The sequence below is a fragment of the Numida meleagris genome, chromosome 2, assembly GCF_002078875.1.
Source record: "Numida meleagris isolate 19003 breed g44 Domestic line chromosome 2, NumMel1.0, whole genome shotgun sequence".
NCBI classification, from domain to species: domain Eukaryota; kingdom Metazoa; phylum Chordata; class Aves; order Galliformes; family Numididae; genus Numida; species Numida meleagris.
The window spans coordinates 110,119,826-110,147,027 of record NC_034410.1 but is presented as its reverse complement, the minus strand read 5'-3'; the positions used below and the strand labels follow the sequence as shown (position 1 = coordinate 110,147,027).

General features: G+C 41.1%; 1 protein-coding gene across 1 annotated transcript; it reads left to right on the top strand.

Moving 5' to 3' along the window:
* IMPAD1 (inositol monophosphatase domain containing 1) lies at nucleotides 1,886–23,860 on the top strand. The gene is made up of 5 exons (XM_021387258.1): nucleotides 1,886–2,402; nucleotides 12,970–13,129; nucleotides 14,029–14,124; nucleotides 15,999–16,160; nucleotides 17,543–23,860. The coding sequence occupies exons 1-5, from the start codon at nucleotides 2,022–2,024 to the stop codon at nucleotides 17,812–17,814; spliced, it is 1,071 nt and encodes a 356-aa protein (XP_021242933.1). The 5' UTR covers nucleotides 1,886–2,021; the 3' UTR covers nucleotides 17,815–23,860.

Below are 27,202 nucleotides of genomic sequence, written 5' to 3'. Positions count from 1 at the left end.
CCATGGACCCACGCCCCAGGAAAATGAAAAGGGGAAAACGGGAAAGGGTAGGGAGATGGGCCTAAAAACAAAACAGCGGTAACAATCTGAGGAGAAACAAACTAATTTACTAAATAAGATATCAGAATACAAGATAACATAATAGAATACAATGTAATACAATGTAATACAATATAATTGGAATTAAAGCTAATAAATCAAATAAAATGAGAGAGAGACAGTGTCCAAAAACCAAAGGCCTTACTCTAATGCTGAAGGCAAGACGTTGCCAAAATGAGCAAAAGGGGAAGAGAGAGCATGTCTTGTGATCTGCAAACAGTTTTATCTTTCCCTCTGAGAGGAAAATATTAACAGAACAGCGAATAGTCCTCTGGGAGATGTAGTTCTTCTCTTCTGGGACAGGTACCCAGAACTATCGACAATCCACAGAACTGGAACATTAACTCTTTAACTCCCAGTGCACCACATGATGCTATGATGTGGAATACCGATAACAAAAATCATAAAACCATGACAGCAGCAGAGAGACAGTCTGACACAATGGCATCTGATGTGGAAGCGCATATGAAGCAAAGGTGTGTCACTGAATTCCTCCACACAGAAAAAACGTCACCCATTGACATTCGTGGATGCTTGCTGAACATTTATAGACCAACCAGAGGATGAGAGCACAGTGAGACTGTGGGTAGTGCGTTTCAGCAGGGTTGACAGCAGATTACACCAAGTAACTGTGTACCAAGCTGAGTATCGGCTTCAGTGCACTGGAAACAATGGTTGTAATGTTGGAATATCACAGTTTGCAGCAGGTGGGTCCCATGAGTGCTCACATAGGAACAGAAAGAACACCATGTGCAAGTTTGTCAGGACCTACTGAACCAATATAAAGCTGAAGGGGACAGTTTCCTGGACTGTTTCATCACTGGTGATGAGATGTGGTGTCAACATTAAGAGCCTGAGTCTAAATGGCAGTCCATGGACCAGCAACATGTGAATTCCCCATCAAAGAGAAAGTTCAAGACACAGCCCTATGTGCGTAGTGATGTGCACTGTCTTTTGGGATAGAAAAGGGGCAATCATTCTAGATTTCATGGAGCAAGCCATCAACTCTGAAGCTACATCACGACACTGACTAAGCAGAAGGCTCGAACTTCCAGAGAAGAAGACAGCTTTTCTCTTGCAACACAATAATGTCAGACCTCATACCAGTTTGAAGACCATGGAGCACATTGCCAATCTTGTCTGTGCTGTCCTACCACACGCACTCAGTAACCCGAATTTGGTGCCTTCTGACTTCCATCTGCTCAGGTTAATGTAAGACAGACTGAGTGGGCAACCTTTTCCTAGCAATGACACCATCGCAGCAGCTGTGAAACAGTGGGTCACCTCCACTGGTGCAGATTTTTATGAGCATGGCATGCAGGCTCTTGTTCATTGCTGGTGGAAGTGCATAGCAAATGGTGGTGCCTATGCTGAAAACTAGCAGTTTGTAGCTGAGAATTTGCTCTATCAAATAGTGTCATTGTGCTCTTTGCACCTGTTGTATTTTCCATGGAAAGAGAAGGCATTACATTCAAATTACACGGGCATTACATTCAAAGAAGTGACACGTGTACATGCCCACCTGCATTGGTCTCTTGTGGGCATGGTGAGGACGGGCTAACAGTTGGACTGGATGACCTCAGAGGTCTTTTCCAACCTTAATGATTCTATGATTCCAAAAGTTTAACACTTCAAAGAAACACAAGTCGGTAGGAGCACAGGCACGACGCACACCCCAACCGCCCCTCCCCCTGCCTCCCACAGGCGCACAGGCAACCCTACAACCAAACCCCACGCCCAGCCCACCGCCGGGACATGCTCAGTGCCCACGGCGGCGCCCCGCCCCCGCCTGACCCGGATACAGACGGGCTCCGCTCCGCCCTGGCCCGCTGGGAGCTGGAGCCGGCTGGCCCCGCCGCGGCGGAGCGAGCCGAGCCATGGGGCCGCAGTGAGCGCCCGGTACTGCCTCGCCGCGCCCGGCCATGGCGCCCATGGGGATCCGCCTCTCGCCGCTCGGCATGGCCGTGTTCTGCCTGCTGGGGCTGGGCGTCCTCTACCACCTCTACTCCGGCTTCCTAGCTGGCCGCTTCGCCTTCTTCATGTTGAGCGAGCCGGCGGCCGGCGGGCCCGAAGGACCCCGCGGTTCGGCGGCCGCCGTGGACTTGCGGGAGCTGCTGGCCGTGTCCGTGCTGGCGGCCGTGCGGGGCGGGGAGGAGGTGCGGCGGGTCCGCGAGGGCAACGTGCTCAACGAGAAGGCCAAGGGGAAGACGCGGGAGGGGGCCGAGGAGAAGCTGACGAGCGGCGACCTGCTGTCCAACCGCCGCATGTTCCACCTGCTGAGGGCCGCCTTCCCCGCCGTGCAGGTGGGTGCTGGGTGCTGCCGCCGCTCGGGGAGCGACACGTGTCGCGGTCCGGGAGGGGATGATCGTTTTTTTGGTCGTTGACTTTGTGGCGGTGCCACCTCATCGTGTGATATAACTGTAAGCAGGCATTTGCTTCGTAGTTGAGCATAACTGCCATTTACTCCGTTTTTAGACTGGTTAGAGGTTCCTTAGGATCTCTTCTTAAAGTGTTGCACAGACCACATTCGCTGTGAAACCATCAGATTGATCGATTGTTGACATGGAATTGATAAGTTCTTTGTCCTTCTTTACGAAAAGATTATGAAGGCTGTGGTTTGAAGGTGACTGTTTTTTCTGTCCATGACAAGCCACTTTAAGAAGCTCCGTGTTGAAGGATGAAAAAGTGCTGTCCCAGATCCTTTTGCTATTCAGTGCCCTCATGGAGCGTGGTGTGACTGTGTGGCTGCTTGAAGTAACACATTTTGACCACATTTGTAGGTATAAGGGCTCTCTGTGTTAACTGAAGGCTGGGGATTTGCTTCGGGCTTTGAGCTTGCTGTGGTGCCTGCTCTGTGTGTGGTTGTCCATGTGAGCCCCTCTCAGGTGACGGTCTGACATGGGTCTCTGTCTCCTCGAAGGGCAGGAATGTTGAACGTCTCCTGTTTAAACAAAAACAGTGTTTCTCTGTATTTTCCAAGTAGATAGCATATGCTTCTAGTCTTGAAAAACAGATGGTACTCTCTAAAGCGCAGATATGTTCACAAACACTGAAATCAAACACGTGTGTATACATCACAGAACCAGATAAAATTCAAGTGTATGACCTTATCTCCTCCCCAGTTCTCTGTTCCATTAGACTGAATGAGCTTGAGAATTGAGGAGGATGATGAAGAGTGAGTTTGACAAATCCTTCAGCTGATTTAATGTTACTAACTCTGACAAGTCATCTCTGGGATATTTAAAGTACGTGATCTGAATAATGACACCTTTTCTCTTTGGGTATATAAGAAATATCTACCAAACTGTATATGCTGGTAAGGCATGCTGTCTTAGGCTGTAGCATGCTGAAGTGGTGAGGCCCTGGCACAGGGAGGTAGGTTGTGAATGCCCCATCCCTGGAGGTGTATGAGGCCAATTTGGATGGGGCCTTGGGCAACCTGATCTGGTGCCTGATTTAGTGGTTGGCAACCCTGCCCACAGCAGGAGGATTGGATCTGACTGATCTGTGAGGTCCCTTCCAGCTCAAGCCATTCTGTGATTAGTGTTTGTCCAAAATAATGATTAAAAAAAACCATTTTTTTACTACATGCATGTTACAGTACATGATTTTCAGGTGTGAAGACAAGATCATCTTCATCAGTAATTCTGTTATGCACCTCTCACATCATCTATTTAAAACTCCTACTGTTTACAGAGCAGACCTGCAATTTGTGTTGATAACGATGTGAGGGTTACACGGGCTTTTCTGAGACATCTTTTATGTGAAGCAATAAAGCCGCAGCCTTATCTCCAAGTACAGACGGACACTCTGTCATAAAGAATGTTGCTCAAGTCAAATAGAAACCCTTCTCTGTTTTTGCCTGAGAAGACAATGGTAACAAAAGAACTGTCACACACAAACTGTAAGAATTCAGCAAATTTTGTGAGTAAAGCAAAATACAGATTTGCTTGCATCATGGAAGCCCTGAGCTTAACGGGTATGTCAGCGTTAAGCTGGTGACAAGCTATGGCTTTCGAATGTTTAAAAATAACTATGGGGAGAAGTCATTTGACTGAAGTAAACTGAAGTCAGTGAGCAATCGTAGATGTCCTGTATTGTGCTGCTTGGCAGAGCACAAAACATGCAGTCTGTCTGAAGTAGAACTTCTCTTAAGGCTGGGTTATTAAGAGAATATAGGAAGAGCTAGACTTCTTGCATGTGAAAGCTGAAATAAATCTGGGAGGATTCTTAAAATTTGTTCAGTTGTGATTTATAAAAAAAAAAAATTCAAAATTTGAGGGGAAGAGGGGAAAAATGATGAAAAGATGAAGAAAATGTTTTGCAAGTAAAGCTGTTTTCATTTACAGAGAAACTCTACTGCTTACATCGCCTGTTCTGTTCGATACAAATGGATGTATTTGCATCAGTTTATGAGGAAAACCTTTTGCAGCAAGGTTAGACAAGACAGAGGAGCAGCAGATCAGTTCACTTTTATGACTGATAGGAAATTGAACGGTACTGAGTATTGTTGTTATATGCCTCAGAAACAGATGCAAGGAAGGGTCAAGTCCTTTCTAACTCGGGTATTACCTGGGGTTGTCCCAGCGCAGTCAAGTTCAAGCAATGCATATTTGCACGCACCTCCTGTGAAGCATGCATGTGCAGGTGACCTTAAAATGCATTTCATGCTCAAATATATGTGTAGTGGTTTCTCTTAATAAAGCCTTCAACTCCAGTTACAGGCTTGAGATTTACCCTCAACAGTATTGTCCTCTTCTATTTACTTGTCATGCTAAGAAGTAGTCAGGGGCATGATCCAGCAAAAATCATCCCTTCTGCATCTTTCCACTTCATTTATTTACATTTTCTGGGTTACTTCACTGTTGCTTTTTTGGTTGTTTCGCCATGCAGCCCAGTTTACTCCTTGCTCAGCGGTGGGGAGATAAGAAGGACCGGGATGGGAATCGGTTGAAGGGTTTAAGGTGATGCTCAAGCCAGCCCTGATACGGGGTGGAGAGAGTAGAGTGGAGAAGCCGTGATTCCAAATCCAGTTGGAAACTGGCAAGAATCCTGGTTATGTTCTGCCTAGAAGAGCTGCTCTGTTTGAAGAAATGATTTGTGGTTCAGGAGTTTCAATAGCGTTGCCCGGTACAAGAGCTTGTCTGAGCACCATGTATCAGGGTTTTCCATTTTGACAGTGATGCCTGTGCAGAGGTTGGTGTTTGGAGCTTGATATCTGAATGCATCAAAGGTAAAAAGTGTAAAATTAATAACAAATTAGGAAAACTCTGCTTCGTTTCACATTGTGGCCCTAATGACAGCCTGCATCAGCACATCTGAAGGAACAGTGTACTTGCACAAAGGAGTGTGGGAATGATTTACTAGAGAGGTGCCTTCTCCTTAAACATGAGCTTTGGCCAAAGTCCTGCTGTCCTCACATTGAAAAAGCCAGTTTGAAAGCAGCACACACAGTTCTGCTTTTTTGCTTCTGCACTATGCTATCATGATTTTCATAGGATGCAGATTTCAATCTTGCTGACTCAAATGAACTCTCTCACTTCTTAAGCAGTTTGTGCTTATTTTTGACCTGTACATTAATATTTTTGCTCTGTAGTTGTGCCAGCTGTGTGTCCTGTTTTCTGGTATGAATATTGAGCAAAGAAGTGCCCCAGCATTTCTCAGTTAAGACAGATAAGAATCTTGTTTCAAGTGTGTGCATAGTAATGCTGGAATTGGGCATCAGCGTTTGAAAATGGAAATTTAATAATGTGTCAGTTTTACTGTTAACGAGCTATTTCTATAAATTAATTACATCTTGTTTTGAAGCTTAATGTCTCTAAGCACTCCTTTTTTTTTTTTTTCCAACAACCTGAAATACTTCCTAGATTTAAACCTGCTGTTTGTGGATTTCTGACCTCAGTGTCAACTGTCTTACTTACAAAACTGGAATCTCACCTAAGATGGCAAGCTCTGCATCTGATAACCAATTCAGTGGGGTAAGATACATATGTCAAAGAACTAGGTTTAAAGAACAAAATGCTACTTAAATTTCAGAAGGGTTTGAGTGCTCTCCAGCATAAGCACAATCATTTGTTTCTTCATGTTGAAAGAAGGCATTCTCAGTTTTTAGGGCTTTAAGAAAGTTGGCGTTCTTTTGACTCTTGTGATCCTACTGACTGCAAGCAGATCTGTAAGTAAAGCAAGAAGCATGAATGTTAACGTGTATTCTCATCAGCAGATGTTGGCAGAACATACACTTCTTAATATGGGCCTTACCTGATGCTCATTGACTTTTGCTGACTCTGTACTTAAAATGAAGATAAAGCTCGTCACTTTATGGTACCAGGCTTTGTGATCATATCTTTGCAGCTGGAATTACCAGTAGTACTGTGTGTGCAGCAGGGCTATCTGGTCTGTCAGCTGAGCACCTGGAGCTGTATGCTGGCTCAGTGCCCTGTTGACCACAGAACTTCTTGGAGCTGTTGTGTATGTGCACTTCTCTGCTCCTGCTGGGCTGGGGTCTTAGGTTGCCAAGTGGTGCTGCAGCCTTTACAGCAAGCCAGTCATTCCTTTCTTTCTGTTGAACTTCCGTCTGTACAGGACTATAAATGTGAATGTTGCCATTTATTGAAACAATTTGTGAACTAACGAGGGAGTGGTTTTATTACTTTCATTGTTTTTAGGTTATAGTTGTTTCAACAGGTAACTGCTGGAATTGCGTGACTTCTGTGATCCATGCAGCTCCCTCTGTTGTATTTCTGTTGTTTTTACCAACTTTTATTTGTCGTAAGTCAGGAGAGGAAGTTTTGTTATCTGATACGCCTTTACTACATGTGAAAACCTGTTAGCTGCTTAATGACCAAAGCCATGTAATGAGTTTTCATAAGCATTAAGTGTGCTTTATGACACTTAGGCAACTCCATATTCTTCTTTGTGTGCTCTATCATCTTGCTGTTGTCATTAAAACAAATGAAGATGCAGTTGATGGTAGAGGAAACTCCAGAGCTTCTGCCTGTCTGGACTTAGTGTCTTCAAAAATGCCTGCTTCCTTTATCCCTGTTATGACACTTTTATATCTTGTCTTACTTTCAAATGAGTGCCAATGTACCTTTATTGTATTATAAATTTGTGCACAGTACATGTATATATTATTATTAAAATGTATACTTCAATTAAAAAAACAACTTTTAATAAGCAATTTAGTTGGAGGACCGTTTCATTCAGCAAAGTCCTTTCTTTGCTTTTGTAAGAAAACATACCCCACTAAATCCTGAATGGACCCTTTCTGAAAGGCATGGCGAAGCCTGCCTGCAAAAGCTATTTTTCCTTTCTAGTGTATCATAGTAAATTAAAGGAGGGAAGGAACCCTTTGAAAAGGAAACAACCAGATTTTTAAAACCTCAGTGTAAGTAAAACTGGATTTTTTTTTGGTGATGCTGGCAAGGCTAGTATTCTAATTGTTTAAGGCCCGAAGACATCTTAAATATGTGATTTTGATTTAACTTGTGACATAACAAACCTATTTGAAAGCTTGCTGGCTGCCTGGTGAGGTGAACAAGGCGGTAGTATTTTGATTTCTAGTTTTCTCTCTCTTCGGTGTCAAGTGACAGAAGCTTTCAGAGAGCAGCTTTAATTTGTCGTGGAAATTGCTGCCTGTCATCCTCAAGGTCTAAAGCTGGAAGGGAGGGATCAGAGTGGCCATTGCTGCAGGGGAACTGATTCTTGGTGTGAATGTGGTTACCACCTTCTACAGCAGACTCTGGAGGCCATTTCTTAACCAATACAAGTAGATGGATGCTTCCCTCTGTTACTGCAAAGAGAGTGCTTTGACTGCTGCTTGTGCTCCTGGATGTTGTTCTGTTGTGCTGCTGCGGGAGGCATGTTTGTCCATCATGACCTGTAGAGTAGATTTGTACTGTGTGAGGTTTTGGCATCTGATCGCATGGTTTGCACATGTACAGATGCTGTGAGAAAATGAGGCAGCTTTCCCCTCTGGTACATTCGAGAGAAAAGTCAGCAACTGAGCAAACAAAGGTAAAACGGCCCGACCTCCGGTGTGTGGAGGCACGTCACTCCTCAGAGCCATGTGGTGGTGGTGGTGGCGGCAGGTATGCGGCTTCAGTAAATGGATGAGCTCAAAGGCTGCTGAGGGAACCTTTCTCCTCTGGGTGCTGGCATCTCTGAAGCACAACCAAGTAACTGATCACTTGAATCACTCAAATAGAAATGGCAAAGTTCAGTTTGAATCTTAGGTGTGTATAATGCATCTGTTATGTGATGGCTGGTGAGTTGACTGTGTCTGTTAGGCACAGTTAATGCCCTAAGAAAATAGAAAAATGAAGTCAAGAACCTGTTAGTGTTTTGCTGATGTTCCTGTGTGCTGCTTCATCTGGGTCTTTAGGTGTTTTGTTTCATAGTCCTGCCCATTCAGCTGATCTCTCTGTTCTTGAACTGTTGTACAAGGGTGTTCCAGGCATTCATATTCTGACTTCTGAGTTTACATTTTGTTGTTACCTGAACTGTCTTGTTTATGTCAAGTAGTTTAATTAGTGTTCTTTTTTTATATAATACAGGTGGGATAGTAATTGTGTTCTAGTTTTGTTTGCTATTCTAATAAAAAAGCATCAAGATTTGGATCTGAGAGCCCTTAATAACCAGATAGGGATCTAAAAAACTTTCAGGAATAAACACATATGTAAGATGGATTGCTATTTAAATCTGACTCTTAAGAGTAGGTGATAGCAAGCATACAAACTTGCAATTTTATAGTTAGGAACACAACACAGCAGTTTGAGAGTATCTTGCTGGAACAAGCTTTGGCTAAAACATTTAGCATTGTGGTTGTTAATCCACAGCTGCTGCTAATTTCTGAGTGGAGGCTTGGCAGTTTAGTCAACTGCGTATCCATATCACTTCAGAAAAGGTTGAAATTTAAGGTCGCAACTTTTGGAGGCTTCCAGCAAATGGGAATGGAATGCCAGGTAGGAACTCAGCATCAAGCAGTAAAGTATGCCATCATGTTAACACAAAGGCACATTTTCCTGGTATATTCTCTTGTATTTAAAGTAAAAGAAAAGTTCCCAGTGCTAAGGATTGGTAATCCTCTGTAAGGCAACGTTATTATACAAAACCTATAATACACTTTCCTAACAATGAATAAATCTAGTATATGCAGGTGGTGGAATGGCTGTGAGTTTCTCCTTAGCCTATGACTTGTATTCAGCCAAGGATGCAGAGTAAATGGTAATACCAGTGGAAGAGTGAGTGACCCAGCTGACTTTTTCTTTCAGGTGGTTTGCAGAGAAAAAGACCGGCAAATGGAACTAGTGTCCTGGGGTCTGTAAGACCACATCACTGCTATCTTTTTTTTTCTCCTTTTTTTTTTTTAACTGACAGATTAGTCATGACTGTTGAGAGACTGCCCTAGCAATATGAATACTGCAACGTCATGGCCATGGTTTCACAATTTTAAGTAGTAGGTGTTTCTCTGAAAACAGTACCTTCCAGATACTTCCACAGAATCACAGAATGGCTGAGGCTGGAAGGGACCAGCCTTCTGGCTCAAGCCCTGCTCAAGCAGGGGCACCTAGAATAGGGTGCCAGGCCCATGGCCAGGTGGTTTCTGAACATCACCAAGAAGGAGATTCCTCAGCCTCTGGGCAAAATCTCTGGTGCATCTCAGACAAAGAAAGATGTGAGTCATGGAGTTCATGCTGCCACATCCTCAGCACTGTCAGCCACTTGTGGATATGGGATTTGGAACTGGAAGTGTCTTTAATTCCAAAGATGTGAAACGTTACCTCAAGTCAGTTGGGCAAGCATTTTTATTCCAGTATTTAACCTTTGAAACCAAAAATCTCAGCAGCAGGTACTACACAAATCTCTAATTTTACTGTAATGTAATAACAAGTGTAACAAGAGATTTATTTCCTTTTTATAGGATTGATTCCAACCCTTGTAACTTCTTGGAAGCAACCTTTGTTCTGCATTCTATTGAGGAAATGTATTTTGTTGGCTGTTTTTTTCTTTTCTCTTTAAAATGTGATTTCTTACAGAGGTGCATGATATGCTATAGCAGAACTTGAACTGCCCGGAGGTTGTGTTGAGCCTGCCAACTCTGTGGAACTACTTGTTTTGACTCTGCAGAACTGTTACCCCTGGGGAAAACACAATCATCAGGTTGATTGTACAATGACAGATGTTTAATTTGTAAATGTCACGGCAACTTCAAGGGTTCTGCTTGGCATGTAGTGCTTCAAATACTGGTTTTACATGAAAGGACAGCTATCGTGTATGGCTAGAGCTGTCGCAGTTCTGCTTGCGTCTTTATTTTTCAATTCTCTTGAGCAAGATTGCCCTTAACCCTTTGTCAATAATCTGTTTCAGCTGAGGTGTGTGATGTCTTTTCTTGTCATGATGTAAATTCAGAGAAAATAATACTGATACAGAGTCTGTTAAATTATTCCATGATTCCGTGTTTGAATGTGAGTTGGAAGGGACCCTTAAAGGTCATCCAGTCCAACTCCCATACAATGACAGGGACATCTACAACTATGTCAGGTTGCTCAGAGCCCCATTCATCCTGACCTAATCTGATCACTTCTTTATTTTCATTATTTTTCAATGTCACTTATCTATGACATCTATAATAATAAGTTGTTTTAGTCAAAGGGTATTCGTCTGCTTTAGCAATTAGATATCTGGATCCTAGACTCCTTCAGTAGTCAGTAAGGTGAAATGAGTGGCTGTTAGGTGGTAGATGCCTCATGTCCCATATCTGCTTGTCATTTTGACATGACTGGGCATCAGAACTAGTCAATACGGAATCACTTTAGAATTACATTAGATTTAGCTTGCCTTTAAAGCAGGAGTAAAAAAAAAAAGACAACTGGTGTTTCTAATATTCTGAAATGTCTTAAAAGTCCAAGTTGATTACACTTCAGACATTTAAATAACACATCTGAGCAACAAGCTTCATTGTTCTACTGAATAATTAGTGGACTGATGTGTTTCTGAAGGCTTATATGGTAAAGCATGAAAGGCAACAGTGACAATGCCTTCCTTTTTACTGGCAGTAGAAAGGACAAAGAAGTACTAGTCTCCTGATGTAACTGAGGTGCTAAAAGTAAATAAGTTGAATTTATCTAAATTCCTTTTGTTACTACCTATGTTCGTTTGTATTACAGCTCTCCTGTAAACCATGCATGAAATTGTAGTAAGCTAGTATGTGTGAACTGAGACAGGTTGACCTGTATAGCCCTGCACAAAGAACTGCGGGGACATATGTTTTGTAGTGTAAGATATCATCATGTACAGTATTCTGTGTCAAATGAATCTGTTGTGATCCAAAGCTGTCTTACTGCTTCAGATGAAATAACATCATATTGGGTTTTGCAGAATGTTCGTTCCTTCAGCAGAATGGGGTTGTGTGTTCCACTAATGTATTAAGCTCTCTTCTGCATACTGAAATGGGCAGTCTCCAGTAACAGTGCAGACTGTGGGACAAGTGGGTTGAGAACAGCTCTGTGGAGAAAAACCTGTGGTTGTGGATGGATGAAAAGCTTGATGTGAGCCAGCAGTATGAGCTTGCAGCCTGGAAAGCCAACAGTGTCCTGATCTGCATCAAAAAAGGGGTGGCCAACAGGGCGAGGGAGGGGATTGTTCCACTCTGCATTGCCCTTCTGAGTCCCCATCTGGAGTATGGCATCCAGGCCTGGGGCCCCCAGCGCAAGAAAGGTGTGGAGCTGTTGGAGCAGGTCCAGAGGAGGGCTGCAAAGATGATCAGAGGGCTGGAGGATCTCTCCTATGAAGACAAGCTGAGGGAGCTGGGCTTGTTCAGCCAGGAAAAGAGGAGTCTACAGGGAGACCACATTGCAGCCTTCCAGTACTTGAGGGGAGCTTATAAACAGGAGGGAGACTGACTTTTTACACTGGCAGATAGTGATAGAATGAGAGGAAACAGCTTTAAGCTAGAAGGGGAGAATTAGGTTAGATGTTAGGAAGAAATTCTTTACTCAGAGGGTGGTAAGGTACTGGATCAAAAGAGTTGTGGATGCCCCATCCTTGGAGTTGTTTGGGGTTTGGTTGGATGGGGCTCTGGGCAGCTTGATCTGGTGAAAGATATCTCTGCCCATGAGGGATTTAATTCTGTGATTCTATGTAATACTCTCTGTTCAAGAATAAAATTCGGTAAGCTAGACAACAAGTGACAATAAGGTTAAATATTATTAACTGCTGTTTAGAAATGTTATTTCTGGGTTATCTTAGGTTCTTGGCCTAATCTACCCTAAAGACAGATGAGGAATGTTACTAACTTGTTTATAAAATAAAATACATCTGACAGTTGTGTAAAGGTTACATCCAGTTTAGCTGCTTATATTGCTAGTCATGATTCAGTTCCAGAAGCAAGAATATAATCTAGGATTCTTAATCCCCCATGTCATACTACAGTTTGCAAAGTACTTACTGATAAAAATTGTACGTTTGAATCTGCATTTACTTATCAGTGTAAGTACAGTATTAGATCTCTACTGTAGCTATATGCTGTACAAGTATCCAGAACTGAATATTTTGATTTTGCTTGTCGTCTTTGAAGCAACTGCATTTAAATTCTGATTAAAAGATACAATTGTTACAATGGGAACATTCAGTTGGAAGAGTTGAAGTCAGAAATATGGTGTCCAACTGTGGTGTGGTTCACGACAAAACTGTGAATTGTGATTTTTCATTACTTGTTACATGATGTTAGCAACCTGTCAGTTGGTGAAAAATGGCCAGTTTGTGCTTTTGTAGTTTGAGGTGAAAGAAAATCTTGAATGCATCTGTAACTTTTCCACAGTTGCTGCATCTGATAAGTTAATGCACCTACTTTTGTTTTTTTTATCATAGATAAACTCTGAGGAACGTGTTGATACAGCTGATCAGGAGACAGTCTCATGGGATCGCAGTATTCCTGAAGACATAAGAGAAAAAATACAGCCTAAGGAGGTTCCAGCAGAAAGTGTTACTGTCTGGATTGACCCATTAGATGCTACACAAGAATACACAGGTGTGTAATTCTGACATCTGCCTTTTTCCTGGAGGCAAAAGTAATAAGTATTTAAAGTGGCATCTCTTGTTGAAGTGTGTTCTATCAAAGCTAGTGTGTTACAACTGAACAAATTTTATAGTGAAATCTCTATAACTGTCAGACCATAGCATTTACTTTTATGTGCACCAACTCTGAAATAACTTTATTTCTTGTAACTAAGTAATTACTAAAATAAATGGTAACTGCCATTCACAGATTCTGCTGGAATTGCATGTCTTGACTTCAGTTATTCCTGTGACAACACTAAACTCAGATTTTTTTTTTGTTCCTTTCTGTAAAGGGAAGAATAAACGAATGTATTTAACTTGATAAAAAGACTTTTTGTTTCAGAGTTTTAAAAAACATACGTAATTCAGTCTCTCTTTCATGTGTTTTAAGATGTCACAGCTTAAGGCAATACAACTAAAATTGTAGCTGATAAGTACTACAGAAAAAATACAGTAATGGGATTTTTTTGCTGAATATTCTATTGATGCAATCATATGTCAGGTGGATGTTCTTCAGTGTTTGAATTTTTCACCTTTGAAACAATAGAGGATAGAATATAGGGCATAGAAGGGAGAATTTAAGAGCACAGATTCTATGAAAATACATATTCCATCAGATAATTATTAGCAGTGGCTCTGGCATGAGTACAAGGTACATCTACTGAACAAGAAGAATTGTTGGGCAACTGGGAAGTTTATAAAATCTTTTGATATCTGCAAAGTTATTTGAAGATGCAACAGTTATATAATCATACCAGTTAGAAAGTAGGCTAGTCTTCAAAGAGCAACGTTTCTGTCACGTCAAGTCTGCTTTCTTTCTGTGTTCTGAACATCTGTCCATGAGCTTTCTTCCTCTCGTTTTGCCCCCAGAGGATCTTCGGCAGTATGTCACAACAATGGTTTGTGTGGCTGTCAATGGAAAACCAGTAATAGGAGTGATACATAAACCATTCTCGGCGTATACAGGTATCTTTTTCCTTTCATGTATTTCTGATCTCCTCAATCATAGTGTTAACTAAAATTTGATGTTTGAGAGAACATCTCTAGATATAAATGAGGAAAACAGTACCTGGGTGCAAAAGAAAGTGCTGCAGACCTCAGATCTAGAGCTGTCACTGTGCTGTGAAAACCCAAAGGAAAATGCTGTCCTTGTTTAACATAAAAATGATGCATTTAAAACAACAACAACAAAAAAAAAAACTGGTGGAAAATATGTTTAACAACTAAGATTTTTTCAATAGGAGTGCTTGTAGCAAGCCAAAGAAAATGAAGCCTGTGCATGCTGACTGGTCTTAAATGTGCTGATAGTCTGTAACAGAATAGCAGCAGAACTAGGGTCTGTGAAATTACATCCAGGAGCTTGTGTCTATTCAGTGTGGGCAACAGAGATAAGTGAAAGATCTTAATGGGAAGTGTTCCTATGTATCAGGCAAGACTGTCTAAGGTAGCTCTATTGAGTATCTGACATGCTTTATTAAGGCATACTCATGGCCTAATTAAGTAGTTAGTACTAATGATGTATCAGTGAAGATGGCTTCACATTTGGTACTCTGTGTGTGTTGTACTTCCAAATGCTTCAAAGCAGTTTTAGTATTCACATCTCATATACGGTACACTTGAAACAAGAATTTCTCTTGTTTTTCCCTTAGGCAATACTGACCTCTAGAGTTGTGAAGTTATGCAGTAGCTCTTACACAGAAACTAAGACTGAATTTATGAAATGTTTGTTCTCTTTTGTGCTTGTTGAACACTTAATGTTTTGTGCTAAGTATTTTACTTTCTTTAAATATGAACCAAATTTCCAGTCATAGAATCACCAAGGTTGAAAAAGACCTAAGATCATCCAGTACAGCTGTCTACCTATCAACCAGTATTTCCCTCTAAACCATGTTGTTTATGTATGTGCTATATTTTGGTATTCCTTAAGAATCCTGAAGGGCTTATTGGAACATATTTTCTAAGTATCAACTTGTATGTAAATAAATGTTTTTCAGTACCCTAATTTTGAGGATTTAACTCCTCTGAAAAAATAGCAAAGTGTGACATGTTCAGACATGGCATCAGATGAAATGCAATTAATGCTGTCATTCTGTGTAAAGAGTATTCATTTTCCAAGCTGGAAATAACAGTATGCTGTGAGTAGAATTGTCCCTAATAGTACCACACCAATACAAAGCAATAAAAAAGTCACTATTGTTATTACACATAGCTCAGTCTGTTGCCGTACAATCTGGTCCTCTGCTGAGATGAAATTGCTGGTTAGTCTGCTAAGTAAATGTCAAATTAATGGTTAGAAGATGCCACCTACCAAGCTTGGCTTTGAACTTCATGATGAAATAAGTAGTAGGTTGTGTATTCTAAATCTAGTCCTCCAAAACACACTATCAGATATTTTCGCTTCCTTCTTTGGTGTTATTATCCTTTGTAGCAAAAGAACATAAAGTAACATTTTTGCTGTCTCCTTTGAAGGTTAGTTGGGTTTTTGGTTTTTACTGAAGAGTTGGTTGAAGAAAAATTGGAACTAGGTCTGCCTTGGAAATGTCCTCTTAACTTTTTAATGATTTTTCAGTTGCAAGTTGTTACCTCTTGGGATTTTTCCCCCTTATTCTGAATGTGAAAGCATGATGCAGGAGTAGTCCATGTGCTCAAAGCTGTGTGTGTGTGAGGAGCTGTTTCTTTTTCTTTTCTGCTCCTGTGCACACGTGGACTTCCGTCAATCCTAAATTTCACTCTTACTGAACTGAGTCACTTCAGTCTTCTCCAAAGAGTATTCTTGTATCTGTACACTTAACAGAGATAGCTTGTCATAAAGCTTAGCAGCATTTGTGTTTCTCTTGTAGCCTGGGCAATGGTGGATGGTGGGTCAAACGTAAAAGCTCGTTCCTCCTACAATGAGAAAACTCCAAGGATTATTGTGTCCCGCTCCCATGCAGGAAAAGTGGAGCAGGTTGCACGGCAGACTTTTGGAAATAAAACTGTGATAATCCCCGCTGGTGGAGCAGGTTTGGTTCTTTAAACGTTCTACCCATTTTATTGCTTTCCAATGAATTAAAGGCGTAGCCGTTATTAGACAAAAGGATATAAGTGTGGCATGCGTTCTTTCTCCTCTTTTGTTCTTCGTGTTCCCAAAAGCAAACACTTCGCAATAGCGGCACAGTATCTCCTGAATATAGAAACCTGAATGCAAACCTGCTTCAGGTAGTTCGTGTGTATCTAGCCCTGGACCAGCAGTGTTATTTTGGTCCCATTGAACACCGATATACATTCACTGAAAGTGCTGATCCCTTTATGGAAGGTAGAAGGATGTGTGACCAAATAAAGAATCATTGAAGAGAATCAGCTGGTTCTTAGATAACTAATAGTACATTAATTAGATGGCATTACAAGAAAAAGCCATTAAAGGTTGCTACTATTGCTTTCATTTATGTCAGAATAGAAAACTGTTGTAACTGAAGTCCATTGCTATCTGTTCTATGTTCAGTCCAAAGAGTTTTTAGCTACATTTCATAACCTTACGCAATATCCTTTTGCATTTTACTGGCATAATGAATATGTGAAATATGTTGCTTCACTAGTGTGAAGCAATAGCTGTTTCTAGACCTTCAAAGTCCATACAAAATTTGAATTTTACTGAAATATATCTTTTTGTGTCTTTAACGTGGAAAGCTAGAGAAAATGATCTTGTTCAGGTTCTTGACAATTAATCTAAATGAATTTTCTTATGATAGAGATGATGGAAAGTGCAGCTGATTATATTAGACCTTCTCCTGGGCTTAACTCTGTAAACAAAAGAAAAGGAAAAGTTTAACAAAACAAAAATGACTGGTTGAACAGTTGAATTTTTTTAAAAACCTCTATAAAGTAGAGAAAAGAATGCTATTTTAAGCAATAACTTTGTACTATGTGATATATGATAGACAGAAATGGCCGTGGACTAAGTTGCCTTGACAAAGAGTGGTGAATATACATGCATCTTTCTTGTAATGAAAAGCCACAAAAAAGAAGTAGACTTCACTGTAACATAGAGATTGAGAAATAAATATGTGAATGTAAGAGCAAAACTATATTTGAGCTTAAAGTTTAGTTCTTTTAACGTGTGTATAGATAAGTCTATGTAACACATTGGTAAAGGCTGTCTAAAGGAATCTTGAGGAAGTGGGTTTTGTTCATATGGGTGTTTTATTTCAATTTTTTGTATAGGTCAGGTGGCAGGCAGGTTTATTGGTGCTTCCAATGTTATACTGGACTGGCAGGATATATAGTTCATGACATCACTTTCTTGTATCTTGCATGTGCAAGTTATTAACACTTACTGTTAAATTTTTCCTTTGTGATGGAATTGGAAAATGTGGTTTAACTTTCTTATTCTGACCAATTATTGTAGGTTATAAAGTGCTGGCTCTCCTTGACGTGGCTGAAAAGAATCAAGAAGAAGCTGATGTGTATATCCATGTCACCTACATTAAGAAGTGGGACATATGTGCTGGAAACGCAGTGTTGAGAGCATTGGGTGGCCATATGACTACCCTGACTGGTGAAGAAATTAGTTACACTGGCTCGGATGGCAACGAGGGAGGACTTATAGCCAGTATCAACATGGACCATAAAGCACTGATTGAAAAACTTCCAGATCTGGAAAAAACATCACACAAATAAACGTAGCTGATGGAGTAATACAAGTCATGCTTTTGTAGCCTCCAGATGCTCTGTCTAAAGAAGCAGGTTTGAAAACTTGCTGGGAAAGATGCGCAGCAAAGCAGTTTGGTGTGGATGTGGGGACTGTATCATGCGTTGGGTTTCTTCAGTGGTGGTATTTAAAAACAAAATCAACAATAATAATCATAAGCAGAAGTAGGAAGAGGACTGACTGCCTCACACCTCAGTTTCTGTGTCTATTTTTTTCTTTTGGACTGTTTTCATGCGGTTCATACACTCAAGGTGCATATACAGTACATAGTTGTGAACGTGGGTGAATTAAAGAAAAATCCAAATTTTTCATAAAATAACCTAAGTAGTTCTCACAGGCATTTCTTGGAAACTTTTACATCATATTACTGTAGTTTTAGTGACTCCGTAATGAATTAGGTAGAAACAAAGATTGATTTATGTAGGCGTTTGACAACTGTAAACAGTCTAGCAGGAAAGATGACCCTGTGTTCTGTATCCCTGAACAGAAAGCACAAGAAGATTGACACAAATTTATATGCTGCAACAGTCTATCTTTTCATAGAGTGGCTCTCTTTCTGCTTTTTAAGAGGAAAAAAAAAAAAAAGAAATATTCTGTACTATTTTGACTTCTTCCTGAAGACTTAAACCAGTTTAATTCAGATGAGTTGTGAATGTGTTTTATTAATCAGTGTAATTATTTCCATATACCTTTTTAAAAGAAAGCAATGCTTCCTTGTATAGTTTTTAACTGTTAATTCTTGTCCTTGATGACTTCTCTATACAGTGTTGAAGATGCATGCTAGATTTTCCTCTGATGTAGCACTTGTTCATCATTTGGTGTTTGTACTTACAGAAGCACCCTCCTCAATACCTCTCTATTTTTATTTTTCCACCTTTGGATAGAGTCATATGTAATGAGTGTTGTTGATTGGTTGATTCCCTTTACAACATGAGCTAAAAGTAGCATTTTTTTTTTTCTTCAAGAACCCCCCACAGTGACTTTCTGCCTTCTTAGGTTAAGAGGCATTCTTTTCTGCTGTAAGTTCTTGAGCCATCCCAAATTGCTTACGGTTACTTAATTTATACGTACGTAGACTGTTTTCTGTTAACTTGAGCCTATTCAGGCAAGCTTGAAGAACAAGTGGCACTTGAAGTCCAGCAGAATCCACAAAACCTTACTGAAAAATGTTCTTTGTGAGTCCAATTTACACAGAATAGAATATAGACCCTTTGATACTAAGTGATGAATTTTAGAGTACCTCTAAAATAGGTAGACTTCTGTGTACAGAAAGGTAACCCATCCATTTTGTCGTTCTGTGCACCCCTCTGAAGGGATTTCAGAAAGTTGAAACTAACCTGTTGATTTAATTATCAGTAGGTTCCCATTTCTTCTCAAGAAAACCAAAATTCTTGGTTAATACAGGTGTTTTCTGTTTGGCTTTCTAAACCAAATTCTGTTGATTTTTTTTTTCATCTTCTTTCATCATCCTGCATGTTCTGATCAAAAAGAGGTTTTTCTCCTTATGCCAATTGTGGGGTGTGCCACATTACATCTTTTAATGTTCTTGCTCACATTCACATTTCCAAAGGACCTGCTCAGATGTTGCGTAACTGCAGATATAGATTTTTATTTTGTAAACTTACTGGCAAGGTAGACTGAAGCTTAGTCTCACTGGCCTTTTGGTACGGGTAGATTTTCTTCAGATTTTTTTTTCCAAAATTGATACTGTTGCTGCTATTTGCGCATAGCTTTTACACATGTGGATAATATATGAAGCAACTTAAATTCCAATTTAATTTTAATGAACAGCTATATGCTATGACCAATAAGTGAATATACCCCTTTAAAAAAGAGGCTGATATTTTTTTTAAAAAAAAAAAACACTTGTTGAGCTTCCAAACCTCAATGAAAAACAAAAGTCCAGATATTTACTAAGGCTTTAGTAATGTTTTACAAGATGATTGCAGCTTTTTCTCACCTCACCCACCACCCCCTCCATGCTGATATAAGTGGCTTAATGCCTAACAAGCTTTTCTATTTAGTAGTTAAGGAATTTGGATTAAAATTTAAGCATGAGAAATAGCCATAGTTGGCCTGGTGTTAAAACTTGAGTGTGTCACAGAGCTTGGATGCCCAATGCTTAAGTAGGCAATTAAAGTTTGTGGGAGGTGGTTGGTTTAGATTCAGATTGAAAGCACATACACATTTACCTTGTGAAAATGTATCTGCTTTTAATTTGGATAGGGTTCTATCACTTCCTTGCATAAGCTGTGATCAGACTTAGTTTTGGCATAAGAAATGAAAAATAACATATCCTAAGAGAGCTTGCTGGCATTTTAGTTGAAGGTGCACAGTGTTTGCCTGAATTATTTTTCCTTGAGAAGCTAAAAATGGCATGAAGACGACCCCCAGTTCTCCTTTCTCCCATATGCTGGCAAAAATACTTGGCTTTTCATTAGGAAGGCATTTGCTTGTTCAGACCTGCCTATGTCCTAAGTTGCTTTGTTAGATGTGATCACAGTGTTTGATGCCTTTCCACTTCTGGCCTCTTCTTGGCCCAATCTCACTTCATGTGATTGTGCAGGAAAGGTGGGAGTGAGGTCCCCATTTCCTCACCTCTAGCACAGTTGACCCTCGCACAGCTTCTGCACAGCCAAGGCCTGAGCTTGCAGCTCCCAGTCTGGTTGAAAGAGGAGCTGCTTGGGTGAGAGCATACATAGGCCCCAGGTAAATACTTTTTTCTGATGTAAATGCAACTCTTGCACAGAGCAGCAGGTGTTCAGAAGTGCTTGTGTGGTACATGTGCTAGTGTAATTTGATGTTTGTGTGTATATTATTAACACTCTGTACACCTATTTCTTACTGTATTTACACTGCGTTCTAAAATATTTTGCAGTTCTAGCTGAAGTACACATTTCACCTTTGTGGTTGCAAGGTATGCTTATACTCAGGACGGAGTAGGAACTCGTACTGTATGGTGTCTCACTACCTGGAAAGGACTTCATTCTACACATTCTAGCCTTTTCCACGTAAAACTGTAACATTTTTAGGATGAGCTCTGTGGAGACAGACCTGGGGGTCCTGGTGGACAACAGGTTGGCCATGAGCCAGCAGTGGCCAAGGTGGCCAGCGGTATCCTGGGGCGCATTAAAAAGAGCGTGTCCAGCAGGTTGAGGGAGGTGATCCTCCCCTTCTACTGTGCCCTGGTAAAGTTACAATTAGAATACTGTCTCCAGTTCTGGGCTCCTCAGTTCAAAAAAGACAGGGATCTCCTAGGAGTCCAGGGAAGGGCCGCAAAGATGATACAGGGCCTGGAGCATCTCCCGTATGAGGAAAGGCTGAGAGACCTGGGTCTGTTCAGCCTTGGGAAAAGAAGGCTGAGAGGGGATCTGATAAATGTTTATACATGTCTTAAGGGAGGTGGGAGGCATGTGGATGAGACCAGGCTCTTCTCAGTGGTGTGCAGAGACTGGACAAGGAGTTAATGGCCTAAAACTTGAACATAGGAAGTTCTGTACTAACACGCAGAAGAACTTTACAGTAAAGGTGATGGAACACTGGAACAGGTTGCACAGAGAGGTTGTGGAATCTCCTTCTCTGGAGATATTCAAGACCTGTCTGGATGCTTATCTGTGCAACCTGTTGTAGGGAACCTGCTTTAGCAGGGGGGTTGGACTCGATAATCTCTTGAGGTCCCTTCCAACTCCTGCAGTTCCATGATTCTGCTACCTTTAACGATTGCTCAGTATAGGTGAGTCTTACAAAAGGATATTTTCTAAAAATAGTAGTTAAAAAAACTTCCCAGCACCGAGCAAGGGAAGTAAGAGAATGCATTATTTTAGCATTGGTTTTCAGATGGTGACTTTTTTGTTTGAGTGATTATGATTATGGTAATTGTAAGTGAAATTATTCTGAAGTCACATATTTTCTGTTTTTCATTCCACTAAAAAGATTGAATGATAGCACAGGTGATACCTAGTACTGTACCATAAGTCCTAATGCACATCCCTTGACTGAGTGTTTCCCGAATAAATGGACACAGAAATAGAAGGCTTGAATATTGTACTCAATTGTTTTTGAATTTAACCTATTTGCTAGGCTTTTACAGACAGATCAGGACAAACAGCGCTTACATAAATCACGGAGTGCATAACAATAATGAAAACAGTGAGCAGAGATAGCTTACTTGGATGATGAATGAACCATGCAGATTGTTGCGACGTCTCATATAATTGCTTTTCCTCTACAGTCATTAAGAACAGAAATTTTCAAACAGATTTTAGGTATGAGATTTTTATTATTATTTTAAATGGCCAGTTGTTGGAGATCAGATCTTGAGTGGAGTCAGCACTGGAGTTCCTCTCTGCTTTTTTGTTGATAAACCAATATATCTTGACATCCTTGTAGTATCCTCTTATCTGTTGGAGTTGCACAGCAGTGGTGCAATGCTGCGTGCTCCTGCCCTAACCATATGGAACAAGTGCTCTGCACTCCCTAGAGTGCTGCAATAAGAAGGGGCTTGCTTGTGCTGGGTGTCTTCTAGGTTACATCCCCCTGCTTTTCCCTCCTGCTTTGTGGATCAAATTTCCTAAGTAAAGTAGAAAAACAGAGGGGAAAGGAGCAGGTGGCTTTGCTGGGGAAATTGTAGCAGAGAATACTTCTATCTTTTGATTTAAGTTACATTTTCATTTCTCTTTCAGAGTTTAGATAACCATACAACTTAAGATTTAACTAATCTGATAAATGCCTGTGTGATTGTAGGCTCTGGCAGGGTGAGGGGGAAATACCTTCAACCTAGGAAGCTTGAACAGCTTCTTTACAGGCCAGTAAACCAAGCCTTATTTCAGTGCTCTGTCATACAGACTGAGGTCCATGGATGCAATTACAAATTAAAAATTGCCAAATATTTATAGTCTGTCTTCTGTCCTGCCTTCCTGTGTGATAAAACAGCTGTGAATGCAGTTCACTGTAACATAAGCTGCTGAGACAAGCTGGTAGTAACTCTGAGGTCTCAGATGTTCTGTAATGTATCTGTTACAGTCGGGTGCTAGCACCTGCTGTGAGGGTCTTCCCACCCCATAAGCTGGTAATGCCACTCACAGGTCATACCAAGGGGCTGCTGAAGCCTTATGCTTTGTGGTTTTCAGATGTCAGTGGGTAACCACTTTTCCCTTTTTGCTGTTCCTTGTTTGTGCCTTCTTGATCCTTGCTTCCTTCTTAGCCCATGTGAACAAGAAAGATGAGAGATCAGAGGCAGAAACTTCTGGATGAGAGGACCACAGCAACAAACTCTCAAGTGCGTTTTATCCTGAAGGTGGTAATATTTGAGACCAAGGTGCTGACCCAACTGAAAATGGTAGATAGTGATAGATGCCAGCAAAAAAAAAAGGCAGCTTGAAGAGAATTTCATATGATTGGCAGTGCTGAACATGCAGAAAATATGTAAATGGTCTAGGAAGAAATTAAACTCTTTTAAAATGAGGGAAAGAAAACTGTTTTCTGGTGAAACATTACAACCATTTGGCCTTCCTGTTCCCTTGTGTGCAGAGCTGTGTTGCTTAGGAGGGGCTCCACTGGCTCACTGTGAAAGGCCCAATTTTCCTGAAGTACATTCCCACTGAAGTCAATGAGAGCAGAAGCAAGCCAGACACGATGCAAACAGAAAGCTAAGCAAAGTTGTGAAGAACTCAGCTTCTGCCAACAGAGCAAACAACCTGGGTTGTGTTAAACTCACGTCTGGTGGCTTATTTCTGCCTACGTTACTGGATGGAAACATCATCCAAGTGGCTTAAGGTTCAAAGTTTTTCATTTTTTTTTATGGTCTACAGCTGATAAGAGCCTACCTTCAGATAATACTGTTTTCAGCCCTGGTTGCTCCTTATTTGTAATTCATGTTCCTCTTTTCCCTCCCCACAAAGGACCAGCAACACTTTGGCATTTTTCCTGTTGTCCCACCAAATTGTGTTCCCATTTTCCAATTGTGTGCCAAATTGAAATGACAATTCTATAAATAAACTCTCTGAAATTACTGGACTGTGAGGATGTTTCCTGTATATTGTCTTTCTGTTGGGTATTTCTCTTTTTTTTTTATGCTCCAGATTCTTTTTCTGGTGATATGTGTTGGGCTGCTTCTGCTGTGCTATGCCTGTCCTGCGTGTATGGCTTTCTGCCTGAGGAGTTATTGATGGGTTCAGCAAAGTTTATGATGAGTATAGAGATCTCCACTGTTTTGTTTTCATATGTGTTGATGGATTTGTATAATGGAAAAGGAGTTCTTGGAAATCTCACATTTCTTGGATCCGAGGAAGTTCCCCAAACTCTTCCAAACTGTCTTATTCTGTTTGAGTCTCTGCTTCTGTGATTTTCTGCTAAACTCTGCCATTACTACTTTTTTTCTGATCATGTACCACTCTTCATAAATGAAACCACAGAATAAGCCAAAAAATGCTTTAATATCTCACATCAGTATGGCATGTTGGCCATGACTTTAGACCCCAGAACTGAGTGGCTGCAGGTGGTGGGCTCATTGAGAAGAGTCTTGGGATCATGCAGTCTACCAAACCGTGCTTGGGAAAGTCTGGGGGATAGAGCTGGTTTACTTAAGTCAAAAAGATGCTGAGGATCATGTAACAGTACAGACCACTGAGCTCTGGAGCCTAGGACATAGATAAAATGTGGCACAGGAGCTGTATTTGGGTGTTTTCAGAGCCCTTGTATGTGATGTAACCAAGTAATCAGTCTAGTATATGGCAGTAATTTCATAGAATCATAAAATGGTTTGAGTTGGAAGAGATCTTTAAGATCACCTAGTTTCAACCCTCTGCTATAGGTAGGGGCATCTCCCTCTACACTGAGTTGCTCGAAGTCCCATCCAGCCTGGCTTTGAATGCTTCCAGGAAGGGGGCATCTACAGTCTCGCTGGGCAACCTGTTCCAATGTCTCATCACCCTCACAGTAAAGAATTTCTTCCTAATATCTTGTCTAAATCTACCCTCTTCCACTTTAAAACCATTTCTCATTGTCCTGTTGCTACATGCCCTTCTAAAAAGTCCCTCCCCAGTTTTCTTGTTTCCCTTTGGGTACTGGAAGGCTGCTATAAGGTCTCCTCGGATCCTTCTCTTCTTCAGTCTGAAGAGCCCCAGCTCTCTCAGCCTGTCCTCATAGGGGAGGTGCTCCAGCCCTCTGATCATCTTCATGGCCCTCCTCTGGACCCGCTCCAATGACTCCATGTCCTTCTTGTGTTGGGGGCTCCAGAAATGGATGCACTACTCCAAGTGAGGTCTCATGAGAGCGCAGTAGAGGGGCAGAATCTCCTCTTTCGACCTGCTGGTCACACTTCTCTTGATGCAACCCAGGATATGGTTGGCCTTCTGGGCTGCAAGTGCACATTGCTGGCTATGTTGAATCTTTCATGAAGCCGCGCTCCCAAATCCATCTCCTCAGGGCTGCTCTCAGGCCATTCTCTGCCCAACCTGTATCTGTGCTTGGGATTGCTCTGACCCAGGTGCAGGACCTTGCACTTAGCCTTGTTGAACTTCATGAGTTTGGCATGGGCCCACCTCTCAAATCTGTCCAGGTCCCTCTGGATAGCATCCCTTCCCTCTAGCATGTCAACTGTACCACTCAGCTTGGTGTCATCTGCAAAATTTGTGGTGCTCTGATGAGCATTTTGGGGAAAGAGCAACACAGAACAATCAGGAGTCTTCCCATCTTGCAAAATGCATGTGCAGGGTTGGGTGAGGGTTCACAAGTGTCACATCAAAGACTCAACTTGTGCTTGGACCTGGAGAAGGCACACACTGGCCACCGATGCTGGTCCCAGTCCAACCTCACCACTGAGCAGAGTTCACTCTTGCTTGGCTTCACCTGAAGTACAGGACCTTCCCAATGGCCAGTTTGTTTGCAGATTTCCTCACTCAGAGCAGTGATGATAGCTAACAAGTATAACAAACCTTGCACACAACCCACAGGGGCACATTTGCCCTAGCAGCATAAAGTCAATCTACAGCTCCATTTTATCTGTTTGCTCACCATCTCACATACTATGTTCTACATCCTCTCATGGTCTTTGTCAGTCCCTTCCAGCTGAAGTATTCTAATTCTGAAGCTCAATGTTTAGGATATTAAAAATATTTGAAGTTCAGTTCAAGTGAACTGAACATTGGCACATGAAAGCCAATTGGACATTTCTTTCTTTGTACAATATTAAGACCGTCCCAGGTAGACCTCTTTAGGTTGGTTGGCACACAGACATCCCATACTCTAGTACAGTGTTTGAAGGCTTTCCAGTCATGCTCAGCCCAACAAGAGGACTTTGTATTCTCAGAGAAGTGCCTGAACTCACCCTGCAGAGCACTGCAAGCTTGATCTGAGCTGGTACAGAAAAGATGAAAGCCCAATAAGCCAGCCAAGAAAGGCTGCAGGAATGCTTTGCACTTCAGTCGGATGAAGTAGAGTAGGTGCCCAACACCTCCACTATGTGCTTAGATTTGGTGACCCTTTACTTATTGCACACTTTACAGGAATTCTTCCAAATTACATGGTGTTATCTGAATGGAAAATGCAACCACCACAGTGCTAGTCTATCATAATTCGATGGACTTTTGTGAAACCACACAAATTTGTCTTTCCTGCTTTAAAAACACACATTTTTCTTCCAAAGGAACATACTGTAGAGTTCTGACTACAAGAAGTCTGTGCTCCTCTCGTCTGAACTCCCCCTAGGCTAGGTGATTCTCGTGTCCTTGTATTTGCAGAGAACAAATAGCTCAGTGCAAACCCATTTTCTGCATGGGTCAGTGTAGAACTGAAATAAATGGGATAAAATACAAAAGACAAGTGTTTTAATCTGCTTTCCATTATTTTCTGAAACCTTAGAACATATTGGAGATATCTGAAGCAAAAACAAAGATTTCCAATCTTTTAAATTACTATTATTAAATATTAAAAAAAATTTTTTTTCTTAGCTGGGGGAAGATTAAATCTCTCTTGTACATACATGTTGTTTCCTACAGGACTGAATTTACACAGATTTTTTTTTTGCTGTTTTGATAAGTCCTTGTCCTTTGATTATTGTCCCGCAGGTTATTTAGGTAAATTTTCCAAAGCCTTTCTTCATCCTACTAAAGTTGGAGAAAGAAATGAAGTGGCCAGGAGAGGGCTCTGTCTTTTCATGAATGCCCCGAAGAGCCAGAAATACCAAGGACTATGAATTTACCGAATTTCTTTCCTTTCCTTTCCCTTTCCCTTCCTTTCCTTTTCTTTTTTCTTCTTTTTTCTTTTTTCTTTTTTCTTTTTTCTTTTTTCTTTTTTCTTTTTTCTTTTTTCTTTTTTCTTTTCTTTTTTCTTTTTTCTTTCTTCCCCTTCCCTTCCCTT